The 27,752-nt window shown below is 32.1% G+C and overlaps 2 protein-coding genes across 3 annotated transcripts in view; both read right to left on the minus strand.

The window, feature by feature from the left end:
* Positions 1–27,752, minus strand: part of LOC139496278 (neogenin-like) — a 229,785-nt gene that overhangs the window by 18,827 nt on the left and 183,206 nt on the right. The window lies entirely within an intron of this gene.
* LOC139495336 (uncharacterized) lies at positions 1,070–25,760 on the minus strand. Its single transcript, XM_071283641.1, has 9 exons — positions 25,709–25,760; positions 24,769–24,993; positions 23,557–23,907; positions 18,631–18,737; positions 9,256–10,467; positions 8,316–8,346; positions 6,568–6,827; positions 4,584–4,611; positions 1,070–3,448 (listed from the first exon to the last, which is right to left on the minus strand). Exons 1-9 carry the CDS (start codon positions 25,758–25,760, stop codon positions 3,129–3,131), a joined length of 2,586 nt encoding a protein of 861 aa, XP_071139742.1. The 3' UTR covers positions 1,070–3,128.

Here is a 27,752-nt window from a genome sequence, read left to right on the forward strand (position 1 = left end):
CGTCATTAATTCAATTTCTATTATTTATCACGTTTTAAACCAATCACAACGTTTTTGATGTACGCTTTTTGGAAATATTACCCAGAATGCTTTAGATTCTGAAACGGCAAATTTTTCTTCAATATTACAGGGAGTTAACTACCAATTAAGGTCTGAACTAAACGAGTTAGAAACGAATTGACATGAAGTTTCAAAGCCAGAGTAACCTAAATAAAAATACCAAACACCGTAACCGTAGCAGTGATCGATAATTCAACACATAGATTCTCATTTAATTGCAACCGAATTGCCAACCAATTCAGTGTTTATGTGATTTTTCGTGCATTGGAACATTCGGAATCGTGATAAACTCATGTATTTTATTAAACAGTTGTTTCTGTATTCCATTATTAAGCTTTGTACGAGAATTCCCAAAATAATGTGATAGCTTTGGAAATAAAATCCTTTCTGACAAATTTCACATCCTAGAGTGAAATCAAATACAATTTCCCTTCCCACAACAATGTGTTGGAGATTGTGACGAAAATTGAACAACAATAAAACAACTATCAGGCTATTTTATAAAAGCAATTTTCGAATACATTTCTCTATTCGTCTTTATGACGACTTCCATCACAAATGCTAGTTAACTAAATAAATATTGAACAATGATGTTGTGTCGGCAAAGATGACATAGACATAAAAGCTAGCATAGGGTCTAGCATATTTAAAATTGACTGCATATTTTTCCAAATGGCAAGTACTTTTTTTGTAATTTTCATGTTTTTATCAGAATACAATTGACAACTTTGGTACCTGTTCTTATAAAACTGGATAATAAAATTTTTTAATTTGTTTTATTAGGTATAATAGATAAAAGAGGGACGAAAGATACCAAAGGGACAGTCAAACTCATAAATCTAAAACAAACTGACAACGCCATGGCTAAAAATAAAAAAGACAAACAGAAAAACAATAGTACACACCACACAACATAGAAAACTAAAGAATAAACAACACGAACCCCACCAAAAACTAGGGGTGATCTCAGGTGCTCCGGAAGGGTAAGCAGTATTGATATAACACAAGATTGAAAAGAGAAAATCATTTATTCAAAATCATAAAATGCAAAAATACATTTTGCAAAAACATTTGACATAGAATTTCATCATAATATTACATTATTAATTTAATGTATGCAAAATGATATCAACTAAAATCATATCAATTGAATAAATAACAACACTTCAAATATGAGAATAAAAGTCTGACCCACTAAAATAAATACACAAATCTGCTTTTAAAAAAATGAAATTAAGGGAGGAATGCGATTGTTTTTTTAAGTTTACCACGCATTTAATTAACATTTTAATTCACTGAAGCACACATATGGAACACCCATGTGAACAAGTCCCTCCAAGACCATAGAGATATCATAAATTTACTGTGTAAATAAATGTTTTAATAGGTCCCTGTTCAGTTCAGTCTAAGTAATAAATACTACAGAATAATTCTTCCCTGTTGTATCACATTATTGTATTCATTTATTATATAAACAATTAAAACTGAATATGTGTTAGTCTTATCTAATTGATGAATTTGAATAGAACATCGATATGAACTGGTATGTTTTCTCAATAAATGTATATTTTTACATCTTATTGGACATTCAACTTTAATTTTATTTAAATCTGCATCATTAAAAGCGAAATTATCAATATCCCTTGCAAACTAAGTAGTTATGTTGAAAATAGAACTGCCTATATCTTAACACAATAATTATCAGGATACAAATATTGATAAAAAAAAAAAATCTGTTCTGGATAGACACTTATACAAGTGACGATTTTTAAAATATCAAAGTTTTCAAACATTAAAAAACCATTAAAAAGCCTTTAAGGAATCGAAACTGACTACATTCTTGTCATAAGATACATAATATATCTCAAAAAGGAAATTAGCAAAGATAGCAAGACATAGGAGACTTATTGTGAGGTATACAATAAATCAAAATCGTATCTCGTTTTGCTATGGATATAAAAACAAGATTGATAAAAAAAAAGTAATTTATTCAAAATCATAAAACACAAAAATACATTTTACAAAGAAACATTTGACATTATCAATATGAAGTTCGTAAATTATACGAAGTTACATAATTCAAAATCATATCAATTGAAAAAATGACAAAGCTAATAAAAATATAATCTCCTAAAAATACATCTTTACTTATCTACTTCTTGAGAAAACATTCAGAATGTATCATTCTGACCTTACAGAAATATTTCCGAAACATGTGATACAAGTGGAAAATATCAATGAATACAAAAAGTATTAAAATTAAACTGAACTTTGTGAGAAGAAAATGAATATCTACAAGAAGTAGTGTTTTAGAAATAATTTTTTCAAATTTTATTACCAATCCAAAAGCCAAAATTGTGAGTGGTACACGAAATCATTTAACCAGAAACATGTACATCCTATTTTATTTAATTCTTATCAAATTTTAAGATATAGTTTATTTCAATCATTTTTAACAAATTAAATAAAATTATATGAATTTTGTTCTTAAAACAGAAAAAATAACAAATTTACTTAATAGACAGAAAGGTAAATTTTACACGCCAAAGCATGAGAATATGATAAAAACTTCTTATATTAACACCTGCATATAGTTTTAAAGAGTTAAATTAATGTCGATTGATCCACTTTATCTTTATTAAAAATCATCAAAATTAGGTACTTTCAAAGGCCCTTAGCAAAACAAAAGAAGTTCCCAACCAATTTCATCACCAATTGTTTTATTTAGTCATTTAAAAAAAAACAGGTTAAGAAAATAAGTTTCATACTAGAAATGTTTGGCTCCCCAAAGGTGTAGATCCTTAAGGGAGATATACTGATGGAAATTATAGTTTACAAAAATTGCTTGATCAGTATTTCAATTTTATAAGTTTTAGTCGGATTATACATGGATGCACACACATTTAATACTGAAGGATATACTTATTGATCGTATAACTACACGTATTTTGCTTCACAATCTATAAACAACTCTACAAATAATAATTAACGAATTAATGAATTGTGTTTGTTAGCAAGCGTTATATATTTCACTCAAAAACACTGTCACAAATTGAATCCCAGAAAGATCAATCAACGGGGATTAATTTGGGATAACTTTCACAATTTTCTAAAATTTCTGTAATCAGATGTGGATTTCTACCAGATCTTTCTAAAGCATGGAGTAGCTCTCTGATTGTTGAGTTATCTTCTCTGTTTCTCCAGCAATACAGCATTTGTCTACTGACCTCACGTAGTACTTTCGGATTGTCGTATTCTATCTGTTCCAAGCGTTCGATTTCAATTCCAAGTTCTAAGCCAAGAACCATCCACTCCTTACCAATTCGGAGACACAATTTGTCAAGCATCTCATCACTTGGCGACAGATTCAAAATCTTATCAGGCAAATCTAAAACAAATATTTGTAGAATATCAGATAGTATAAGCTATATTAAGTAAGAGAATATATAATAACACAATTTTAAGAAATCATCTGTAATAATATGTTTGATGTGTTTGAGCTTTTTGATATTTCCATTTGATTAGGATTTTCCGTTTTGAATTTTCTTCTGGGTTTGGTATTTATGTTATTTCACATTTGTTTGTATATATCTTAATTTTGGCACCAATACATTTTCTGTCCTTAAACATTTTAAGTTCTATATCTTCATTTAGTGTATTGCTCTTCAGTTGATCAGTTTCATACTTACACTAAATAATAATTCAAATACTTGGTTTTTGTTTTTGTTAACTTTGGATCAGTTCAGAAATGATATATAAGCTTATAAAAAATACATATTCTTGTCATTGCCACTAAAATAATATACCCGGTAGCAAATGAAGACATACGACACCTTTTTATAAAATTTCTGAAACGAATCTTTATTTTTAAATATGTGATGTCAATCCGTTTACTCACATATTTACTGTATATTTCCAACGCATATCGAACAACATCAGTGGAACTTAATTTGCTTTTCTTGTTGGTTGGGGACATACATAGGGTCTAAAATGGTATCCAAAGGATATCTTTTTGACGAAGAAATACCAATGTATATGTCAATGAACCTATACAGTTTATCGTATGTATATTTTCTTGACAATCTAAAGAGTAAGTTTTCTCCTATAATCACATATTGACTATAACTAGAATAATCATTGGAAGGTTTTGTGTTATGCATGAGTGTCTGGTATAAAACAATTCTTAAAAGCCAACAATAAATAGCTGACATCAAATTGCCCGAAAAACAAGTGCATAAAATATCGTTATAACAAAATTAATATGATAAAAGAAATAAAAGAACACTTTACGGAGATAGCAATGGTGAGAGGTTACGCATCTTGTAAACCCAGGTTAAATCCATCATTCTCTACATAAGAAAATGCCTGTAGCAAATCAGGAAAGTGACAGCTGTTATTAATTCGTTCGTTGGGTGTGAGCTTTTGAGTTTGTCATTTGATCATGTTGATTGGGTACTTTCCTTTTAAAATTTCCGCGGACTTTATTTTGTGCTATACTGTATATGTTTTATACTATATCATACCTGTCTCCACTTCTTCCTGTCGCAAAATCTACAATTAAAACGTCTTTTCAGGTGGATTGTAAATAAATATAAAACAAAAGCCGCCCATGTTATAGTGTTTTTCATCATTTGAAGGAGTCTCATTTGATAAGTTAGCACCCCACGTGGTTCAGTACTTTTGCACTTGGTTTTCATATTATTTCGTGATGTAGTTTAACCAAGAAAAAACGTTTCTAAGGCATATTTCTTTAATAGTGACAAACAAAAAGGTAAAACATGCTACACAGAAGAACAAGTGGTCAGTATGCTGGAGTTTCTTATCGACAACATATTTGTTGAGTTTGGAGGTAGACTTTTCCAACAAATTGTCGGCATTCCTAAGGGAACAAACTGTGCGCCTCTTCTTGCCTACCTCTTCTTATTTTTTTATGAATCGGAGTTTCTCCAGACACTTGTCAAAAACAAGAAGATCAAAGAAGCCAGATTATTTAATTTCACTTTCAGATATATTGATGATGTTCTTTCGATAAACAATCCGAACTTTTCTGATTGGGTTGCATTAATATATTGCATTTATAAACTTATATCTCGAATTTGACTTACATAGTCATCTCAGTACCAGAATCTATGACAAACGAGACGATTTTAATTTTGAAATTATAAATTTCCCCAACCTTAGTAGCAATATACCAACTTCACCTGCATATGGAATATATATTTCCCAACTTATTCGATATTCAAGAGCTTGCAGCTCCTACACAGACTTTGTAAAAATGTCATCAGTGTCTGAGTAGAATGTTGATGAACCAGGGGTATGTCAAAGAATGTCTCGTCCTTTTTCTAAAAAAAAGTTCATCGGAAGGTACCAAGACCTTGTTGATAAATATTCCTTATCAACTTCACAAATAATACACGATGGTCTTGATGTATAGATTCTGCGTACAGATGTTGTTTATCATCTTAACAACGTTTTTATAGGTCTTTCATTTGTCTTTGTTCTATTATTAATATTACTTTTACTGTTGAATGGTTTTATGTGATATCCGTTTGACGTGGCTCGATACTTATACATCTCGTCAATGTTTTTGTATTGTCTTTCATTTTTTGGTGGCGTGCTTTGTATATGCGACTTTTTGTATTTCTTCGGTTCTTATGACGTGACTCCCGTCAGCATGATATTGTTCTAGTTTATGTCATTATGATATATTTCTATTATGAATTACAAAATACGTTGAACCATAAACGTCAAAATCATTCAATCGCGTTGTGGATTCTTATAAATTCTATATATAACTTTTGGACTATTTTCAATCTCGGTCTATTTCTAAAATTTATTCTTACATACTTTTGAATTTTTAACCCTATATGTACACATTGCCTATGTAAATTTTAAAATTGTTTTTATGCACATTTAACGTCAAATTTATGTGATGCATAACATTTTCTGACGTCAGACACACAAATCAATGAATGTGTTTGTAGATAGATGTTTTTGTGTTCTGTTCAATTGTTCCTTTTAAAATTGTTATACGATGATGACTGATGTACCCACATTTTTACTATTTTATTTATTGTGTCTGTTTAGTTAACGCATCAATGTAAATATAACGGAATTTGACGAGACTGTCATTAAAGTGAGAGGGTTAGCGCTATAGAACCAGGTTTAATCCACCATTTTCTACATTTGAAAATGCCTGTACCAAGTCAGTTCTTGTCCATTCGTTTTTTTATGCGTTTTGTTATTTGATTTTGCCATGTGATTATGGACTAAAGTCCAAATTGATTTTTCTCTAAGTTCAGTATTTTTGTGATTTGACCTTTTTCTTACATATACAAATACATAATTGTTACTTTTGTTTAGATAGTAAGTGATATTACCAGATAAAAGTACGGAGAACGATATCAATTTTCCATAAAATCAATCAAACTAATTGTCGATTTTATTGATAAAACAACAATCGCTGTGAAACCTTTAACAATTAAAAGTGGACATATAAGTACATACCTGACACATGGTATGTCTGTTGATTTCAGCAGCTTCCATAGCGTTGACGAAATCTTTACATGATTTATTCTTCTCTCTGCATAAACGAAGGCTATAAAATTTAATCATAGAAATCGAATCAGAATCAATTGCATCAAGTTTAGTATTCGAGACTCCAAGGTTGAAAGCCAAGCTGCGTACTTCTTCCTTTGTCAAACTATTGCAAATGCGAAGCAGTTGTGAGTCCTTAAGTAGCATCGACAGAACAGCATCTAGTATACCTGGATGAAAATTAGTAATACAATATCTAGTCTGGTAATCGCAGATTTAAATATATATTATGTATTTAAACGTCTTTAAATATTTTGCTCAATTAAAGTTAAAACAAATATTTAGAACTAGCTTTGTTTTTAACAAACAACTTAATAATAGTCTTGTTTCTTTCTACAACAATGATTGTATAATAAAGTCTAACACATCTATTGATAACATTTGCTTCGTAAACAAACAATTTCTAAATTAAGATTATCAAAGCAGCTGACTTGCATTGGTCTTAGATGTTGGAGGTTCAATATCTTAACTTTTAAAAAAGTCTGTTTAATCATCGTCCCTTTCATCACCACTATCATCATCATGATGTATTATTCAATATAAGTTGGTTAAATATCAAATATATATAATCCAAGGAATAAAATTCAAATCATGAAATTCAATCTGATTTTTCTTTCTTTACTGTATTAGTTTAAGAGATGGTTGTCTGTTTTCATTCGCATTTACTAACAAGTTATCATGTTGCTATGGTTTCTCAAGCACAACATATTTGTTGAATTTGGACGAATAATTGTGCAGCAGGATGTCGTCATTTATACAAAAAATAATTTAACTGTACACCATTTTAATTCCATACCAAGTGTTAAAGAAACAAAAATTACAGTTTTATATTCCTTATTTGACCGAAACAAATATAGAATCATATATACTACAGTGGTCAACTCAGTACCAGAATCTACGGAAAACGAGACGATTTCAAATTTGCAATCATAAATTGTTATCTCCTTATCAGCAATATAACAACTTCACATGAATGTTGAGTATAATTAGCTCATACGCTATTTTAGAACTACAGAGACTTTTGAATAGGCCATCAGTCGCCAAGCTGTTAGCTCATCGATAAGTACAAAAATAATGAACTCCAAGGCATATTCAAACAGCTTATTTCGACTGATAATTAACTGTTAGCAAAGGTATGAATTATTTTTTGGTACCTTTGATAAAAACCACATAGACCCAATAACTAGTATCTTCAACACAATTAGATAATACACGATGGTCTGTGCCATTTGCCTCTTGTGTAGAGTTGTCTCATTGACAATTATACCACATATTCTTTTTATATCGAGTAAACTGGATTTTTTTACTTTACAGTGTTCCCCTTATTTATCATTCATTTACAATTTTCCTTTTGATAGAACAGATCTCGACGTGACTCGGTAAATACTTTTCCAACTATAGTTGTCTTTTACCTTTTGCGTTTCAGGTGCTCTCGAACTTTTTCAACTGTCATATATGTGTGTTGTGGTATTAAGATTTAAATACGCTTCTTGCCTTATCATGTTCTATCTTGTTGCTTTGTTGGGACACACTTTTAAAAATAAATGTACCTTTAGAAAATATAAGCCGGGTAAAGCATGATAGAAATTGATTTAAACAATAGACTATTGCAAAAAATGACAATTGTTCATTTTTTTATTTTCTTCAATTATCCTCACCTTGACATGAATCTGTACACTGTAATGTAGTCTGAAAGTATACAATTTTACGAATCTGTTTAAATAACGCAAATATAGCGCTTCCAATGCATAGTGATATTTTCATTTTTATTCAACTGTCTCTAATTGGCTATTGGTAGGCTATCGGTCATAGGGGTATCAATTTAACATGTTTAATAGTCAGTACTTCAGAAATAATATGAGTATACCAAAACTTGTTTAAACTGCACTTTTTTTTTTTTATAAATTTTGAAATGATAAAGAAACTAAGGTTTCGACTCCCTTAGGCAGAGTGGACGAAGCTCTACAACAGTTTCGGTCTTTATAATCATAGACTTTCAAATATTCGGTTTTTAGAAATCCTGATTAAGGTTAATCCAAAAAAGCGTTTCGAATGTATGCAATTTTGAAGTATCATAACATTATTATTGCTGTCAATATGATGTTGTTTGTTTATCGGAGAAACTGAATAGAATTCTACAAAGGATCGAGAGAGCAAAAAAACAAGGGATTGGAACATCTTGACATTTGCCACATTGCTATGTGTCTCTTCCAAGTTTGAATTATATCCTTTCATCAAAGAATAATTTAAGCTAACCTAACATAGTATATTCACAACTGTAAGAAACAGTTTATATGAAGACGCATTATTTTGACATTTGCCTTTATCACAGTCTTATTGCCTTTTAAATATTTATATTTATTTTAGTTTTTTTGGTAACTTTCTAATTGATGGGCCACAAACTTCGTTTTTGTGCATATTGATCTGCTTTCTTGTTATCAATTAAATGGTTTTAACAACATGAACAAGGGAAACAAACTTTGGTTGGAATTTTCTAAAAAAAAAAAGTATAAAAAAATATGAAACTTACATTCCACTTTTAAAAAATTGTGGTTTGAATCCTACTTCTGAATGCAATCAATGCTCATCAAAACTTACCCTGTCGGTATACCAAATTCCTAGTTCAGATTTGGGTGTAATATATTCATGGTTATCACACACCCAGTTGGTTTCAATACTGTTTACATTATGTGCATCAAGTAAACAATTTGGTGACAGACATCCAGATTTCAGCTTTACATCAAATGGCACATATCTCTTTGTAATGTTATCACTTGTGAAGGAAAAGGAGTAGACTTCAGAAATTTTAGCTAGGTTTTGTTCTAAGCATTCTCGTACACAGGAGGCAAGATCTTTGATTATCAACTCTTTTCTTTCCGTGTGAACAATGTACACTGCAACAGTATTACGTTCAGTCTTTACTACTAAATCATGTTTTCTGTCTAGTAACACAGCAACAAATCCAGAAAACAGCAAGTCTACATTTTCATAACTTTTGACATTCCAGATGCTTAGAATGCTTGCTATGAGTCTGCATGGTATTGCATCGGGAACATCTGTAGCCCTGAATTCAAATACAAAGCCGACACATTTGTTGGATGTTAAATGTTTTGCAACAAAGGTTGTCATATTTTGAGTCGTGATCATGCAAGGTACAAGATAACAATCTACAGATATCTTCTTTCCACTTTCTCTATCGTAACGTCTCACTTCTGACAGTATGTCATAGTGAACCAAAAGCTGCCGGAAATACTCCTCATGTTCCAGAAAATGGGAGAATTTTTCAGAACTCCAGATATTTGTCAAGTCAGATTTGGTAAGTCGTCCATGGTGTAAACTGGCTATTATGGGCACAGATGTAACAATGGACTTCAGTACATCAATTAGACAAGTTGGGTCAATAACTATATAGTTTCGGAGCTTTGGATAATCGATATAAGTCATCCTGCCGCAAATGTTTTGTACGCTTAAGAATAGTCCCAATTCTGCCGCAGACAGTGGTTTCATACCAATTTGTGTATTCATCTGTTCTGCATCTTCAAGGCTGATTATACTTTTCCCCTCTTCAACTAATGATGCAAACATCGTCTCGAGGATGAGAAACTGTTTTGGCACCATCTGTCCCCACTGTGGATTTTCAGTTATGGTCGTTGATATGCAGGCTCTTAACTCTTCCATTTCCGGGTCATCCTTACTTGTACCATTTACAAAGAACAAGTTTTGAAATAAAATATGGCTCCTGATATTCTCATCAGTAAAGCAGGCTGATAAAGTATTTAACAGTTGTGCTCGCTTATTTGGAACGTCTTGCTACAAGTAAAATCGGAAGACTATTATATAACTTGTCTTTAATCAAATACAATGCAAGGTCACTGTGTATCATCGCCACCGGAAATTTGGTACTAACGAAGCGGAGAGAAATAGAAAAAAAAGTAAACAAGTTAAGAATTCATTCAATTTAAAGCATTTCCACTCATTTGATGAGAGTGCCGCTTAAAAATGATTTTCTGATATATAATTCTTTAAATTTTAAGGCCGCCAATAAGTATACAATTAAGACAAGATTTTGTATTATACTCCAAAACTTGCCACTTAGTACCGGAAAATTTCGGGGTCGATCGTCCTCTGTCGCCCCATTCTCAAGATATTGAACTGTTTTTATGCCCCACCTACGATAGTAGAGGGGCATTATGTTTTTTGATCTGTGGCTCCGTTCGTTCGTTCGTCCGTCCGTCCGTCTGACCGTCCGTTCGTTCGTTCGTTCGTCCGTCCGTCCGTCTGTCTGTCCGTCCGTTCGTTCGTTCGTTCGTCCTGTTTCAGGTTAAAGTTTTTGGTCAAGGTAGTTTTTGATGAAGCTGAAGTCCAATCAACTTATAACTTAGTACACTTGTTGCTTATGATATGATTTTTCTAATTTTAAAGCCAAATTATACTTTTGACCCCAATTTCACGGTCCATTGGACATAGAAAATGAAAGAGGGAGTTGCAGGTTAAAGTTTTTGGTCAAGGTAGTTTTTGATGAAGCTGAAGTCCAATCAACTTATAACTTGTTACACTTGTTGCTTATGATATGATCTTTCTAATTTTAAAGACAAATAAGATTTTTGATCCCAATTTCACGGTTCATTGAACATAGAAAATGAAAGTGGGAGTTTCAGGTTAAAGTTTTTGGTCAAGGTAGTTTTTGATGAAGCTGAAGTCCAATCAACTTGAAACTGAGTACACTTGTTGCTTATGATATGATCTTTTTAATTTTAAAACCAATCTAGACTTTTGACCCCAATTTCACGGTCCATTGAACATAGAAAATGAAAGTGGGAGTTTCAGGTTAAAGTTTTTGGTCAAGGTAGTTTTTGATGAAGCTGAAGTCCTATCAACTTGAAACTTAGTACACTTGTTGCTTATGGTATGATCTTTCTAATTTTAAAGCCAAATTAGACTTTTGACCCCAATTTCACGGTCCACTTAACATAGAAAATGAAAATGGAAGTTTCAGGTTAAAGTTTTTGGTCAAGGTAGTTTTTGATGAAATTGAAGTCAAATCAACTTGAAACTTAGTACACATGTTCCCTATGGTATAATCCTTCTAATTTTAATGCCAATGTAATGATATTGCTATATCATCTGGTCAATGTTTACGTTTATAGAGACTCCGCCTATCTGTCTTGATTGACAATTGAACAGTTACACGTGCTTAAAGTTCATTGACTTTATCTATATATAACACACTGGGGTTTGATAACATGGGCAGTTCTATATCATGTAGTCTTATAATAAACATGTATTAATTATATGGATTAATTCAATTGGCCTCTCACGATGGTAACATAACAGCCAAATTAAATTTTTACCCTATTTCACGGTCCATTGAACATTGAAAATGATTGAGTGGGGCATCCGTGTACTTTGGACACATTCTTGTTCATAATTTTTCCAGACACGTTTTTAGATTATTACAGTGTGGCATCATATTTACTGAAATTTACTGTCAAAAAAATGTTGTTTTTTTTTAATACTAGAACACACCCGCGAAATCGGGGTCATTCAGAGCGTAGTTTAAAGTATGTAAAGTGTTTTTGGAAGAATTTTGTAAAATATTGAATGACTGGAGAATTTCAGCAAAAGTATCATAAGTCATAGGTCATTATTTCCAAAATTCCCAATTTTTGGTTTTCTATCAATTTCAATATGAACATACATTTAGTAAGTTATGAACATTTAAGTAAGGAGCCTGTAATTCAGTGGTTGTCGTTTGTTTATGTGTTACATATTCGTTTTTCGTTCATTTCTTGTGCATAAATAAGGCCGCTAGTTTTCTGGTTTGACTGATTGTTTTACATTGTCAGTTCGGGGCCTTTTAAAGCCGAGTATGGGGTATGGGCTTTGCTCGTTATTGAAGGTCGTACGGTGACCTATAGTTGTTGATTTCTGTGTCATATTGGTCTCTTGTGGAGAGTTGTCTCAACATGGCAATCATACCACATCTTCTTTTTTTTTGTAATCAATGAAAAGATTTAATGGCTGGAGAATTTTAGAAAAGGTATCAAAAGTTCACATGAATATTTTTAGCGCTTATCTAGAGTTGTCTCAACATGGCATTCATACCACATCTTCTTTTTCTTTTGTAATCAATGAATTTTATAAAAAAAATTTAATGACTGGAGAATTTTAGAAAAGGTATCAAAAGTTCACATGAATATTTTTAGCGCTTATCTGTATATTATGAACATTCATTACAGTAACTATATAAATATAGTGTATTTACTTTCAATTTTAAGTTTACTAATCGATTCATGGTGGTCATTGGTATAGTATACACACGTGAGTATACACTCTCTCTATTTAATAAAATCTGTGACCGCCGTAGATAGTAAATTCTAAGTTTACTAATCGATCCATGGTGGTCATTGATATGGTATACAGACTCTCTCTATTTAATAAACTCTGTGACCGCCGTAGATAGTAAACTTGAAAATGATAGCAGATAGAATTCTGAAAATACACTTTATTCTTTGTATATGTTTGTATACAGAAAAACGCAAACCGGAAGTCTAATCTGACTTAAAATTTCGTCCAATGACGGGACATTATCCGGATGCCTTTTTTCTCGTTTTTCTCCCAAAATAACTCAATCTGAATAATGAATTGATGACAAATGCGACTATGCACTGTACCTATAGGACACAGAGGCGTGTTGATTAATTTATTGTGGAAAGAAGAGAAGCGACACCCAAAATGAGGTCTTATCGTGTAATAGTATAGATAGACAAAATCATTGTTAGTTTATTGTACGGTGAATTGCATGATGTTGTACGGCGAATTGCAAAATAACAACTTTTGTCTGTACGGTGTGTTGCAATATATTGTAATTTTAAGAGGAAATTTATCACTGTTTAGATAATATCAAGTGACGATATTTTGTCGATATCAAAGCTTCACAGGCTTACAAATATACATAATAAACTATTTATCAAATGAGCCAGTCCATGCGAAAAGGTACAAAAACGAAAATTTTACGAAATTCTAAAAAGTGTGCATAAATATTGGTAGTAGACTTGTGATTTATAAAACGCATTTACTTATCCTCATATCCTTAAGCTGTGAGCTACACGCATCTGCAAGTGTTGAGACCCCCCCCCCCCCCCCCCTTTTTAGTTTTATCAAGATTTTTAATGAATTATTTCATATATTTCAATCACTTTCAAAGTACAGTTTAAATGGCTTGATTTGCCAATTGGCAATGTTAACCCCGGTAGCAGTGGGAATAAGGCTCTCGCTTACGATACTGATATCAATGCAATGAAACCGGGCAACTGATTTATATATTACATAACTTAACTTAACTTAAATTTCAATTTCTAAAACACAAAAGGTCATAGTTTTTGTATTTTCCCTCATGTTTTAATGTTGTCTTACTTTCCTTAAACCGGTAAAACTGAAGAAAATTATTGACTTTTGTCTCTCTAGTGTCGTACAATTTTAAGTTTCAGGTCGGTATAGCATTAGTCCGGGGAACAAATGATTTTACACTTGCTCAAATACCAACAATTCAGATATTTTTACGTCTTTTGCTGTTTTAATTGACAAATTCGGGATAGAATGAATATTTACATTAATGTCATTTTTTTCGGATAAAATCGTTTTTTCAAAATTATCATAACAAACTTTGATAACGTGTCCTGTAAAGTTTAACAAAAGGACTTTTTGTACCTTTTCGCATGGACTGGCTCAAATATTTTTAAATATACGTACTTAATTAATTCCGTTCAGAAATCGTCGTTGCATACCGCTATTCGACTTAGTACAAAAAGTTTTGTTTTCAACCATATTATCTTAAACACATTCATATATCGTGATACTACTAACGGCAGTTGTCTTATAATTTGTTGTTAGGGTGAAATTTTGTAAGTTCAAAAAAAATAAACCTACCATTCACCTTTTGTTGGTGCTGTTTGTTTTTAATAAAAAAAAAGTGTAGATGTGGTATGATAGCAAATAAGATAACTATCCATCGTAAGTGTATGTAATGAATTACATTCTATCCTATGGCCTACAACAACGAAAACTCGTACCTTATAGTCGGCTATAAAAAGCACCGACATTAAATATGTGGAAGGATTCAACAAGAAAAATAACGGCCTAACTCATAACGAAACCATTTATGAAAAACAACAAATATGATAGAGATGAACCCACAACAACCACAGAACCACACGATCGAGAATTCTGACAGACACATAAAGTATGGCTGGGTTAAATTGTTTATTTTTTTAATGTCTGAAATAATTTATTTGTAAAAAGTTCAGACGATACTTTATTTTCATCGAAAGTTAGAAGAAATAAATCGTGAATTGTGTTTCGAATTAATTTTCTTGTTTCTTTTTGAAAATAGGATTGCATTTCTTGTTTAGTTTCAGCAAACAAAGTCACCTTCTCTGTTTTGAAACTTATGAAATATGGATCTCGGTCTGATCTGTTTGGTTGAATATAAATGTGAATTAATTGTGTTTTAAAATAAACAGTTATCCCCAATTGTGTGTGTGTGTGTGTGTAAATAATCTAATCTTTAGATAGATGCTAAAATCATTTTTCTTAATAATATTAAAGAAAAGTGCAACTTAAGCACGCCTGGATGTAAGGTGTACTTGATTTGTTCTTTCACGTTTAGAATTTACCGATTACGTTTTTTTTTTTATTTAACAAATCTGTTTACGAGGGCAAATAAATAAATGAATGCTATCAAATCAGCAGTTACATTTTCGTGGTTTTTTTCAAAAGACTTATAAGTACGCACCGTCAGGATTGAAAAATATTCCAACCAGTACTTATTACATGTTATTTGATTTGACGGGTCGCACGGACATGGGTACACTAAACGCTACGTCAGGGCATAAAAACAGGTCAGTGAAACAGTGACATGCCTTTTTGAAAGTTACAACATTTACCTGCTTTTGTATATGTCGTATTCAAATTGTTTACATCTGGTTTTTAAAGATGTAATAGGACTGTGTTCAAGCCTTCAGGGGCGGATCCAGGATTTCAGATTAGGGGAGGTGCAAAGTTTTAAATTCGTCGAGCGGAGCGAGGCGAACATTTTTTGTGGGAAAGTCATTGAAATATTCTTCTAATGGGGTGCAATGTAGGTATTTCGAACTAGTGTGAGGTAAAGTTAGCGAAAAATTAGAAATTTAAATCCACCCTGACAACAATCGTCAATCACTAGTGACTTACGGACGGATGGATTGACAGAGATGTAACAATTTATTCCTGTTCCGCGAAGAACCTGCCAGTTATGCTGGCAAGGTCTTCAGCAAATTTGAAAAACCTATAATAATCTCCTAACACCCCTCACTTACGCACTAGAGATTTATATTGCATATATATGCGTTTATAAAGCTACAGTTATAAAGCTGCAGCCCACGAAACAGAAGCTGAAGATTATGCGAACATTTTATTTTGATTCTGTGTTCCTAAGCAAACCAATCTACAATCAAGACACCAGCACTTTTTGTAAAATCTATATAGCAATATCAGGTAATAAATATCTCAACCAATCTCAATCAGACATTGTGATGGTAGTTGTGACATGCCTAAAGAAATACAGAAACATCACAAAAATAAATAACCCTTGTTTGCAGATCATCAATGTGTCTTAGCCAATTGTACATGGTTTCAATAATTTGAAATGAAATCGGTTCACTTAAGGATCACTTTAACACACCATCACACCAGCCCCGACAACTTTAGTTAAGACGATGGAAATGTGAAGAGTTGACAAATAGACGAGCGGACCGACGGAAGCAAAGTGAGACGGGACAGATTACAATTAAAGCTCACCTGACCAATACTATAATTAGATTTTTCAAACGAAAATTTTTACTTTTCGCCGTGATTTTTATTGTTCTTTCATTATATCTGTTTTTACTTTTTTGATTTTCGGAGGTCGTGACAGACTTCACATTACATTACTGTGGTGTTGCACAAACCACTAAAATCAGAATGAGATATGCATTTATGAGGTTATATTTATTTTCTAGGGATGTAATGGAACTTAGATTATCAAAGAAATTTATTATAAAAACCGCATATACAATGTAACAATTGTTTGTACTTTAACTGCTAAAAACCTATTTTATTTTTCATTCTAATATGACGTGCTTCTTTCGCTTTTGAAAAAAAAACAATGCTCTAAATCCAATAAAATGAGTTTGCACATGCGTATATTGACTACTGCAGAATAGTGATTTTTTTCAAATTGTCCCTGTATTGAATATATTTCATTAATTTAAAACACTTCTAAACTCTTAAATGATGCACATCTTATTACTAATTCATTTTTATGCCTGTAATGTGGTGCATTTGGAAATTGACATATTTGACCTAGATACGACATCCGTTCTTGCTGGCTGTTCAAACTCCGCCCCATAAAAAATCACATTGTCAGTCGTTTGGTTGTTTACCAAAGAAAAAGGGAGATTCATGGAAGAGCACATCCAAAGGCGCTATACCTATACACATCGGACATAGAAATTACCTTACTTGTCCTATTAATCAGAATCGAAATAACTGATGCAAGCTACTACTTTATTGATGTTTTAACATGGATAGGCATCATATTCTTGTTATTTTAACCCTCACTATCGCTCGGGCAAAAATAATCACGAATATAATGCCTTCCCATGTTCAAACTACAGTAAAATTTAGCTTGCATCAATTATTTCTTATTCAAATGCAGCTCCGCGTTTGGCACCTTCCTTTGAATTATATAACATTAATAGAACTTAAAAAATCGCAGGTCAGTTGATAAGTAATCACGTGGATTATGTTTAACTATCTGTTTTATGTACTTTGAATGTGAAAAAAGATAGAATGGTCTCTTCTGTTACTAAAATAATTTGAAGACAACCCATGCCTTGCAAATTTTAGGGGGGGGCGCACACCCGCCACGCACCCGCCTAAATCTGCCCTTGCCCTTATATTATGTATACATTTTAAATTCTGCAAAGCGGATGGTATTTTTATCTAATGCATAATTAGATATTTGAACTTAGTACTTTATTTTCTTTGAAAGGACGGCAAATAAATATTCTAAAATTAGCAAGTTGCCATACAGTTGAAAACAAATAAGTTGCCATACAGTAAATTTGTCAACACGAGCAAGTTGCCTAAGCTTTATTTTATATGGTTTAATTCTGTAAAAAACATCTCTTGACAATAAATTTCAGTAAATATGATGCCACACTATAATAATCTTAAAGTGTGTCTGGAAAAATCTTGAAAATGGGTCGACAGAGGACCATCGACCTCGAAATGTTCCGGTACTAAGTGGCAAGTTTTGGAGTATAACACAAAGTCTTGTCTTAATTTTGTACTTATCGGCGTAATAATTCAAATAATAATATATCAGAAAATCATTTCTCAAGCGGCACCTTCATCAAATGAGTGGCAATGCTTTAAATTGATTGAATTCTTAACTTGTTTACTTTTTTTTCTATTTCTCTCCGCTTCGTTAGTACCCAATTTACGAAGGCGATGATACATAGTGAAGGTATGTTCATCAGTAGAACATGTAGAATACTACAACTTCATATGTAAATGCGAACACAGGGTGTTTGAATATTAATCATTAAATGTTGAATTACATTTGAGATATAAACGTTAAGGAACTCTGTATTATTTTCTGTAGTTTTACAGTTTCCACATCTTATTATACAAATAATTATTGAAAAAAACAATGACGTCTTGTAATATAAATATAATTTGTGTTCATGCATCCTAATATATTTATACTGTATGACATTTTTTGTGTATATGGTGCTGATGACATTTCATTATTTATGAATTCTTTAAAATAGGTTTAAGACTCATTTTTAAAACAATTCGTGCTCAACCCTTTGTATACGAATGCCGAGTCAGAGTATCACAACCAAAGATTATGTCTACAAATATGACTTTTTACTGGCATAACATTACCTGACAGACAAGGTCTTTGTGGGTTGCTACAAACATCAGTCTTGGGTAATCTTTATTATCAGGATGACTGTACAGCAGAATTGATGAAACCCATTGTCGGATATTTTCTGCGAATGTAAAACAAGAAAAATACTCCAAAGAAAAAATGATACGGGATGTCCTTTATCGAGTGGCAATATCAAAAACTAAAACACATCAAACAAATAGAAAACAATAGTCATATTTCTGAATAAGTGCAGGCATTTCCTTGAGTTTACAATGGTGGTTTCCACCTGGTTTTATAACTAGCTTAACCTCCGTCTTGTGTGGAAGTCATAACACAAGCAGATATATAAAAAGAATACAAATGTCAAAGTTCGGATACAATAATCAATGTTGCGTATTAATTAAATGACTATAAAAACAAATATCTTTTTCAACAATGAAACACAAAATGGCACATAAAAACTCTATAGACAATGTTCATGAATAAAAATGAAAGAGAAGAATAAAACAATTACCAAAGCATGTAATAAAATACACAAAAGTTACACTTGTACGTTTTCGTTCGATTATAAGATCACGCATGTTACCTATTGCAATTATAAAACAAATATCACCCCTTAAATCAAATCCATAGGATGACAACAGGTTTACAACAGGAACAACAAAAAAAACCAGATCAGACAAAATCCTACATTCTGTTAAAATAAGTATTACTGATAAATAAAGGCAACATTAGTATACCGCTGTTCAAAACTCGTAAATTTATGGACAAAAAAAACAAAATCGGGGTAACAAACTAAAACTCAGGGAAACGCATTAAGTATAATAGGAGAACATCGACACAACATTAAAATGTAAAACACACAAAAACGGATAAGCATTAGACAAAATCCTATGTGAATAACAAATATAACATCAAAACCAAATACATGAATTTGGGATAGAAATGTACCGTGACACGTCTTATAGTAATGTGAATTCACATTCAAATATAAGAGAAAATAAACGACACAACAGAAACACAACGTTAAAATGTAACACACACAGAAACGAACTATAATATAACAATGATCATATTTCTGACTTTGTACAGGACATTTAACATACTCAAGTATTTAAATTAGTGTCTGCATAAAGTGAAATGAACAGACTGGTGTATAAGTCGGTGTGTTGCGGACTATTTTATATTAAATCAGGAAATTTATGAATATCAACAAGGCTAGCGAGATATAACAAGTGTGTTTGGTGACAATGGTTTTGATCAGTCTTTAGCTTCGTTTGTTTTGTTTTGTGTACTTTTATTTGTCTATTGGTTGACCATGTTACGGCATTCAAACTCTCCCTTAACCTGGGACAGTGGTATAACAGTACAACATAAGAACGAACTATAAAAAGCCATAACTCATCAGATGGATAACAATGCAAGTGGACGTTGATGGGTACTTGTACATCCTAAAACCAAACAGGCACTTGGAACAGATCTGAGAGTACTCGCAGTTCTCTGACATCTAGCTCAAAGCCATAAACAACTCATGAAAAAATAATGAATCAAAAACTAAAATATTAATCCCTACACATCCAACATCCAATGGATTTAGTGTAAAGACGTCATTAACAGTCAGAGAAAAACATGACCTTGTGCAATGACAAGATACAAGTATCGACAAATTGTAGATTCATAAATGTGAATGTGTATATACAATACTAGTAATATTTAGTTTGATTTTAATTTAATGATAACAAATTCAATATTTATACCAATAAAAACAATATTCAATGATCTTATTACAGTTTTGAATTGGTAACCTTTTATAATAGGTTTATTTAAAGGAGCGATAAGTTAACAAGGATCATTTCTGAATTTCCGGGCACGGTTAACAACATTTCCGTAAAAATGGGGATTTGCTAACCCGTTTGAAATAAGTTTTCTACAGATACACATTCAAAACCAAATCTTTATATCTATGGAAAAATTTAGTAAAGGTATTAGATTATTTATGGTAACGATATCCCTGGTTTAAATATTTACAAGTCATACATAGATTACGTTTATTAAAATCAAAAAAACGTCACAACAGACACGGACATAGCGAACGAGCTGTGAATTATAAGCACCGTAAGGTGGTGACAAAGGAACACCACCATCTGAAAATGAAAGGTTCACAATACGGAACGAAAAATCGTCCCTTTTGTCGTAAGTTTTAGTGTGTTGTTTCCCTTTAAAAACTTAAATATTGCAATATAGGAAAAGACAGTTATTACTGTTTAAATTTGATTTATTTAAAGTAAGTTCCTTGTTGTAAATTTCAGCAGTATATTGAGAAAATTCTTGATTATTCAACGAAGAAAAAATATCATCAAGATAACGGTAAGTGTTGTTGAATTTATCAATTTAATGCAATTTCGACGGAATTTTACTGTGTTTAGTCATAAACTGTGATTCTTAACAGTACAAACACAACATGCACAAGTCTGTTATTAAAGGGGCACAATTAGTGGATACCTGTCGATAAACTGTGTTGCCGAAACGTACATCAATATTATCAAGGAGAAAAACAACAGCTCCAACAATTTCATCACACCTCCAGTAAGTATACCTAGCATATTTACCTTTCTAATTAGAGAATAAGGCTTTAAATGATTGCAACATATATATTTACATTTAGATTCAACAAACGACCATTTAATTAAATAGGAACACTTTAGTTTTGATAAGATTTTATGGAAGTGTATTGTAAAGAGTAGAAAAATCAAAACTGTTCACAGTATCAAAAGGACCATCAAAAGCACGTTATTTATCTGAAACATCCAAATATTTGTTTACACTCCAAAATAATTTGAACCACTCTGTTCATATATCTTATTACAATAGTTCATGATAAGCTCTTTGATAGTAGTTAATGAACTTGTTAAAAGCACTGAAAGATTATTTGTAGAACACTTACTAGAGGCCGGGATGAAACGACACTTAAATGGTTTCTTGTATAGTTTTGGTAGCCAATACATTTAAGGGACCTTCAAATATTAAGAAGAAGCCTTAAGCTCTGATGTGGTTGTGATATGTTTATTTATTATATGACACTCTATGGAGAGGATGAACTTAAATGTAGATGAATTTAAAATTTCATTCTTAAGAACGTCCGTGTAGTATTTACGGTATACCACCACCACATTGTTGGCTGCTTTGTCGTCTGGTACAAACACAAACCGCTATGAAGGTTCTTGATATTTATTTCTTATTCTGGAAAAAAGGTCTTTTGAATAATGTATTATTTACTTCTAATTTGTTTTCAAAATGTGATATTCTCTTATGTACCACATTCATACATTTATTTAAATAAGAATCAAGGGATTTGTTATCAGATTTTTCCCGTAAACACCACTTTTTACAAAACAAGGAAAGAACATCTGTGGTGACTTGAGGACACTCTTTCCAATCTATTTTAGATGGAGGGCGATACTTTGGTCCCTTTTTCAAAACGTTTTTAATCTCTCTGTCATGAACGATATTGAGGTCTCCTGTAATAACATATGATGGCCAAAGGGAACATATCTAAATTCGACGATTCACAGTTTTAGGTTAAGGGAGTATTATTATCTACATTCACGTCTGATGTAACCAACGTATAATTAAAAATTAAACTTCTTGTGGGTGCTTGTATGTGTATGAAATTATAAGTGGTTCTACATTATCAAAATAGGGAGGTATAAAGTTTTGAACGGTAGAGTCATTAAATATACTAGATAAGTTGATAAAATCAATACCTCTGCTAATATATTTAATTTTCAGAAAATGACGTTTACGATCTTTAGGTTATTCGATACACTGGAACAGTCTATGGTGGCAAAAAGCTTTTATTATACGCGAATATTAAACAGTGGACTGAAGAGAGAATTGGTGTCACACTCTTTCACAATATAATGTAATTTACTGGGTATTTGACCCAGTTTACATAATAATTGATGCCTACTCTTGTTTTTAAAATATAGATAGACGATTACTATATAATTTATACGATCTTTAACTCGTTGATTTCGAGTGATACGATTGCCATGAGACCTAATATTTTGTTGTCTTTTATCAATAATATTTTCATGATATCAATAAAAGAAGTAGAAATATGTTTCCTTGTCCAAGTATATTTTCATTTAGACCCAGGGGACACGCTGTTTGTAGTCGTTTAATCCAAGACAGTTCGGTAATTTTACGGGAAGCTTCAAATTGATTATGCAATTGCCCTTGTTGTTTTTGGACAGTTTCGAGCGTTTGAAATCTAATAAATTTAATATCGTAGTTGTCTTTACCAAAATGTTGATAAATCATACTTTTCAATTTCTTAGGTTTTCGGATGCGGTATAGATGTTCCTGTATTCGTTTAAAAAAATTCCGTCCAATATGTCCTACATATTGTATACCCTTCTATGTCTTTGTTCATGTAACCAAATAAATGAGGCTTTGTGTTTTCCATGTAATGTCACAGGAAAATAAAGCGAAAAGGCTCTCCCGTTCACTGTTGACCTTACGGTATTATCAGAAGATAATCTAGAACAGGTTTGTCTTTTATTGGCATTGCACGGACATATGTGTGGATATCAACGTGCGTTTTTATTGAATAATCTGGCTGCAGCAGCATTGCCACCTTTAACACATTTATAAAAAGTGCTTAATTTAGATGGGGAATTTCGATTGACGGCGGTTAAATTAATATTTGGAATGAGGTTTTTAGAGCACGTTACCTGGCTTTCAATGTTCAGATATCGAAACACCGTACGCATGCTGGTTTATTGTCACAATGTGTTGGTCCTAAGTGGTCGTTTTTTTCTGATTGTAATGTGTGTAAATGTACTTGATGTAGTGTTCCAATGACATATGCCCGACTTCTGTTAGTTTTAATAGTCTGATTTGATCCTACAGATTATGATACCCTTGGTCATACTTACCAAGTATTGTCGTTCTTTCGTCTGCTCTGTTACTTAGAGGATCGTCCAACTCTTTGCTGCCATTAAATGTGATTATATAAATTCCATGTGAAGTTATGAATGTTTGATGAGTTGCGTGGTAAACTATTTGTCCTGCAAAATCTAAAACAGGAATTGGAATAACTTCCTGATCCACATTCAATTCAGTGGAATCGGCATCTCTATCCTCATGTATTTTGTCAGAAAGATTGCGTAATACATCATTATCTGGAATATCAAACTGAGAAATCCTTGTTTTGATATTTGGCATTTTAACTGATTTGAGATATGATAAAACCTTTTGGTAAATTGCCTTCGGGAAACCGTGGACACCTTAAAAAAAAATATAAACAGACCAGTGACATAATTTCAGGACAAAACATACACAAAAGTTTTGTTATAAAAGTTCTTTCATTATTCGGAACATTACATTCTACTTTACAGACAAAACATACATTGTTTTCTAAATGATGTGTGCAAACATTCATCTTTATATTTTTTGAAATTTGAAAAACTATTTAAGAGTTATAACCAGTTACCACCGGGGCTTTTATAAGAAAACATAGCTATTGAATCCGTATACATGATGCGTCACCTGGACATACATCTTCGATAGACGATTTACAACGTATAGATATTCAAGATATGAATCAACCGCTTGTTGTTGTTAGACCGAATTATACTGTTTCTAAGACACCTATTTGCAAAGACCAACCAAACTTCAAATCAAATACGGTTGTCTCTATTATAATGAAAAATAAATAAATAAGTCCATTTCAGTTATCATTTCAGTGTAAAATTTCATAAAACTAAAACTCTTATCGTCTTTGCATTGGAAACCTACTAATGTGACTTCATGTGTAGGTTTCCAATGTTAAATGTTAATATTATGCCTTTTTCTTTCATGCATCAGAGTGTAATACAATATAATAAAATATCATATTCATTTGCAATAATGAGTCTATTTATGTTTGTATGATAGTTTTATATTATTATATGTGTGTAAAACGAAAAAAACATAACAGTATCGTGTGTATATGGCTTCATGGGTGATATAATTGCCATATTTGTCCTAGTAGAATCGAAATAGTTCATGGCACCTCGGAATTACATAATCGACTAGAAATGCCTCACCTATTGATAAACGAAAACATTTTTATGGCTGTCATAAATTAATTGTCAATAACTATTTACCCTTCGTATTCTTTAGAAGTGTCTGTGTCTTCATATCAAACAACAATTTTCCGAAGTACACATCTATTCCATCAGTACTCTGTCTCTCTCTGGGGATGGCTTTGCCGATTAAATTCGACACGAGCGTTGTTTTTCCAGCTTCATAAGCTCCGACTACTAGAATTCGGCTATCAAACGATGGTACTAAATCCCCAGATAAAAGTTGTTGAAGACTATTTCGTTGAACTACAATGAAATATATAAAAAAAAAGATGTAACAAAACCCTTCTCGAAGAAAAAATCAATCATCACACTTTCTGAATATTTAACATTATGTAGACTGTCATTTATTGTTAATAAATATTTGTTTTGTCTACTCTCATAGCCAGTTCATCTGTTATTCGTTTATAGCAATTGTCGAGTTTTTCATCGGCTTTTATAATAATTTCATATCTCTTTTTTGAAATTTACAAGTAATTTCTTTATCGCTTAAGTACATTTTCTCCTTTACAGGAAAAAACCAGTAAACACAATATTACAGGGTAGTCAAATTGAATGGCCTTATGCACGGACATTGGCTCACACCGAACAGCAAGCTATAAATGGCTATAAAGTGACAACTGTTAAATGATTCAAACATAAATCATTTGATTAAAGGTGAAAAAGATCACTTCTTTGAACTACAATGAAATATTAACACAATGAAGTGAGAAAACCCTACTCGAAGAAAAATCAATCATCACATTGTTAAAATTATGAGGGCTGTCATTTGCTGCTAAAAAAAATATTCTGTCTTCTATACTCTCATAGTTGAAGCTAGGAATGTTTTTTTGTTTTGTTTATAAGAACTGGTCGAGTTGATCATCGGCTTTTATAATTATATCATATCATTTTGGTTAAATTTAGAAGTAATTCGTTTAGCGCTTGATTACATTTTCTCAATTATAGAAAATAACCATACTTGATACTATTGATGCAATATACAAATATCCACCAATCAGACCAACATCCATCTTTAATTTCGTACTTGAATGTCACAAAATCAATCAAAGTATTAACAATGGAAAAAACCAACCCTTGCAATGTTTGATAAAAAAGAAACCAGTTGACATACAGGAGATTTCAAACAAGAACTTGTTGAAATCAAATCATAGCTACTGGTTATCGTGCGAGAAGATGATTTCGGTGACCTTTGCCTACGAACAGACATGAAGTTGCCAATGGTGCAGAGCTTGTCACCGTCGGAAATTAGTAACTTGGAGGAAGGTTTATTGTTCCAATGAAATTCGGTTAATCTGCTTCGGCCTGATTGTGGTCTGGATTTGAACCTGATATTGGACCTTATTGGGTGTCAATTGTACGAAAGGAAACCCCTGTTCAAAACCTTCATAAAATACACAATGCCCTTCATCTGAAAAAAGAGGATAAAAGATACCAGAACGACATTCAGATTGAAAATAAACTGACTACTCCTTGACTCCTTGACCAACATTAAAAAGACAAAAAGACAAATAATAGTACATCAGAAAAAATCATAGAAAACTAGAGACTAAGCAACACGAAACCCACCTTAAACTGGGGGTGATCTCAGGTGATCGGGAGGGGTAAGCAGATCCTACTCCACATGTGGCACCCGTCGTGTTGCTAATGTTATTACAAATCAGGTAAAAAGTCTAATTCGGTAAGTCACAATCGTTAAAAAGAGAAGGGTATTTTAGTTACGACATAAGGAACATATCCGATATCATCTGTGAAACGGTTATTCCATAACAGGCAACCAACTCGTAACGGCATCCGTAAAATTTACGAAGGGATGATTTCAACTTAACCATTTGGAACTCTTGGTTTACTAGCTTCATTGTGAGCAGCAATCTTATATCAAGGAAACAATGATAGGAAATACAAGCATGGGAATATATATATACTCCGTATACAGGCGTATATAAGAGGGGCGGGAGACACAAGAGGAAACTAAACTCATAATTACCATGGCTAAAAATGAAACAGACAAAGAATAGTACACAAGAAAAAACATAGAAAACGAAACACTGAGCAACATGAACCCCACCAAAAACAGGTGATTCGGACTGGTAAGCAGATACTGCTCAACATGTGGCACATGTCGTGTTGCTCATGTGATTACAAATCTGGTCAATACACTTATTCGGTAGATAAAGTTGAAAATGATTTTTTTTTGTACAAAAATCACCTCGTTTTGTTATCGAAATTGTGGTTCATTAAACAATTAATAATTATTTATTTTTTAATTCGTTGTAATACCAGTGTTATCATTAACAACGTTTCAATATTGTTATACCAATATATGCTATCCAAAATAGGAGGCTGATTTTCCAAGGTGTTGCTATACTTTTTTACATTTGTATATATATAATTTTGTACAATGTCATATAGTATCTTTTTGGGGGGTAATTTTAACAATGTTTTTAATTGATATGCTTTAAGAAAAACGAAAAAATTGTGAACAGAAATCCATAGATATTTTTACCTAAAAATATTTGAACATACTTGTTTATACTGTCTAAGGATGTCAGGTCTATGTTCTTTTTTATTTTGTGTACTATGCAGATGACCTTGTGTTAATATTTGAATCAGACTGGCTACGAAAATGTTTGGACAAACTCAACACTTGCTGCGATAAGTGGAATTTAATTGTAAATCTAAACAAAACTAATGATATGATATTTAATAAATCAGATAAAGTTCTAAACCAGATGCTCCGCAGGGCGCAGCTTTATACGACCGCAGAAGTTGAACCTTGAACGGTTGGGGCAAGTCTGGACACAACATTCAAGCTTGATTCAGATCTAAATTTGGATTGTGATTAAATAGTTGACACAACATAGGTTTCTGACACAGAATGAATATGGTCTAATGAACTTAAAAAATTTTTTTGCCTTTGAGCAATTCACTATGCTGTTGAAAAAATGTTTGAAGAAATTTTCTTTTTATTTATGAAATCTGAAATGAGAAAAATTTTCCCTTTT

The sequence above is a fragment of the Mytilus edulis genome, chromosome 11 (genome assembly GCF_963676685.1).
Source record: "Mytilus edulis chromosome 11, xbMytEdul2.2, whole genome shotgun sequence".
Lineage (NCBI taxonomy): Eukaryota > Metazoa > Mollusca > Bivalvia > Mytilida > Mytilidae > Mytilus > Mytilus edulis.

Coding starts and splice junctions, on each gene's coding strand:
- LOC139495336 (XM_071283641.1), bottom strand. CDS start 25,760: ATGGATGTTGGTCTGATTGGTGGATATTTGTATATTGCATCAATAGTA. Junction 23,908..24,768: donor ACTTCTAAAGAATACGAAGG/GTAAATAGTTAT, acceptor TTTTTTTTTAAG/GTGTCCACGGTTTCCCGAAG. Junction 4,612..6,567: donor ACAGACATACCATGTGTCAG/GTATGTACTTAT, acceptor TTTTAATTGTAG/ATTTTGCGACAGGAAGAAGT.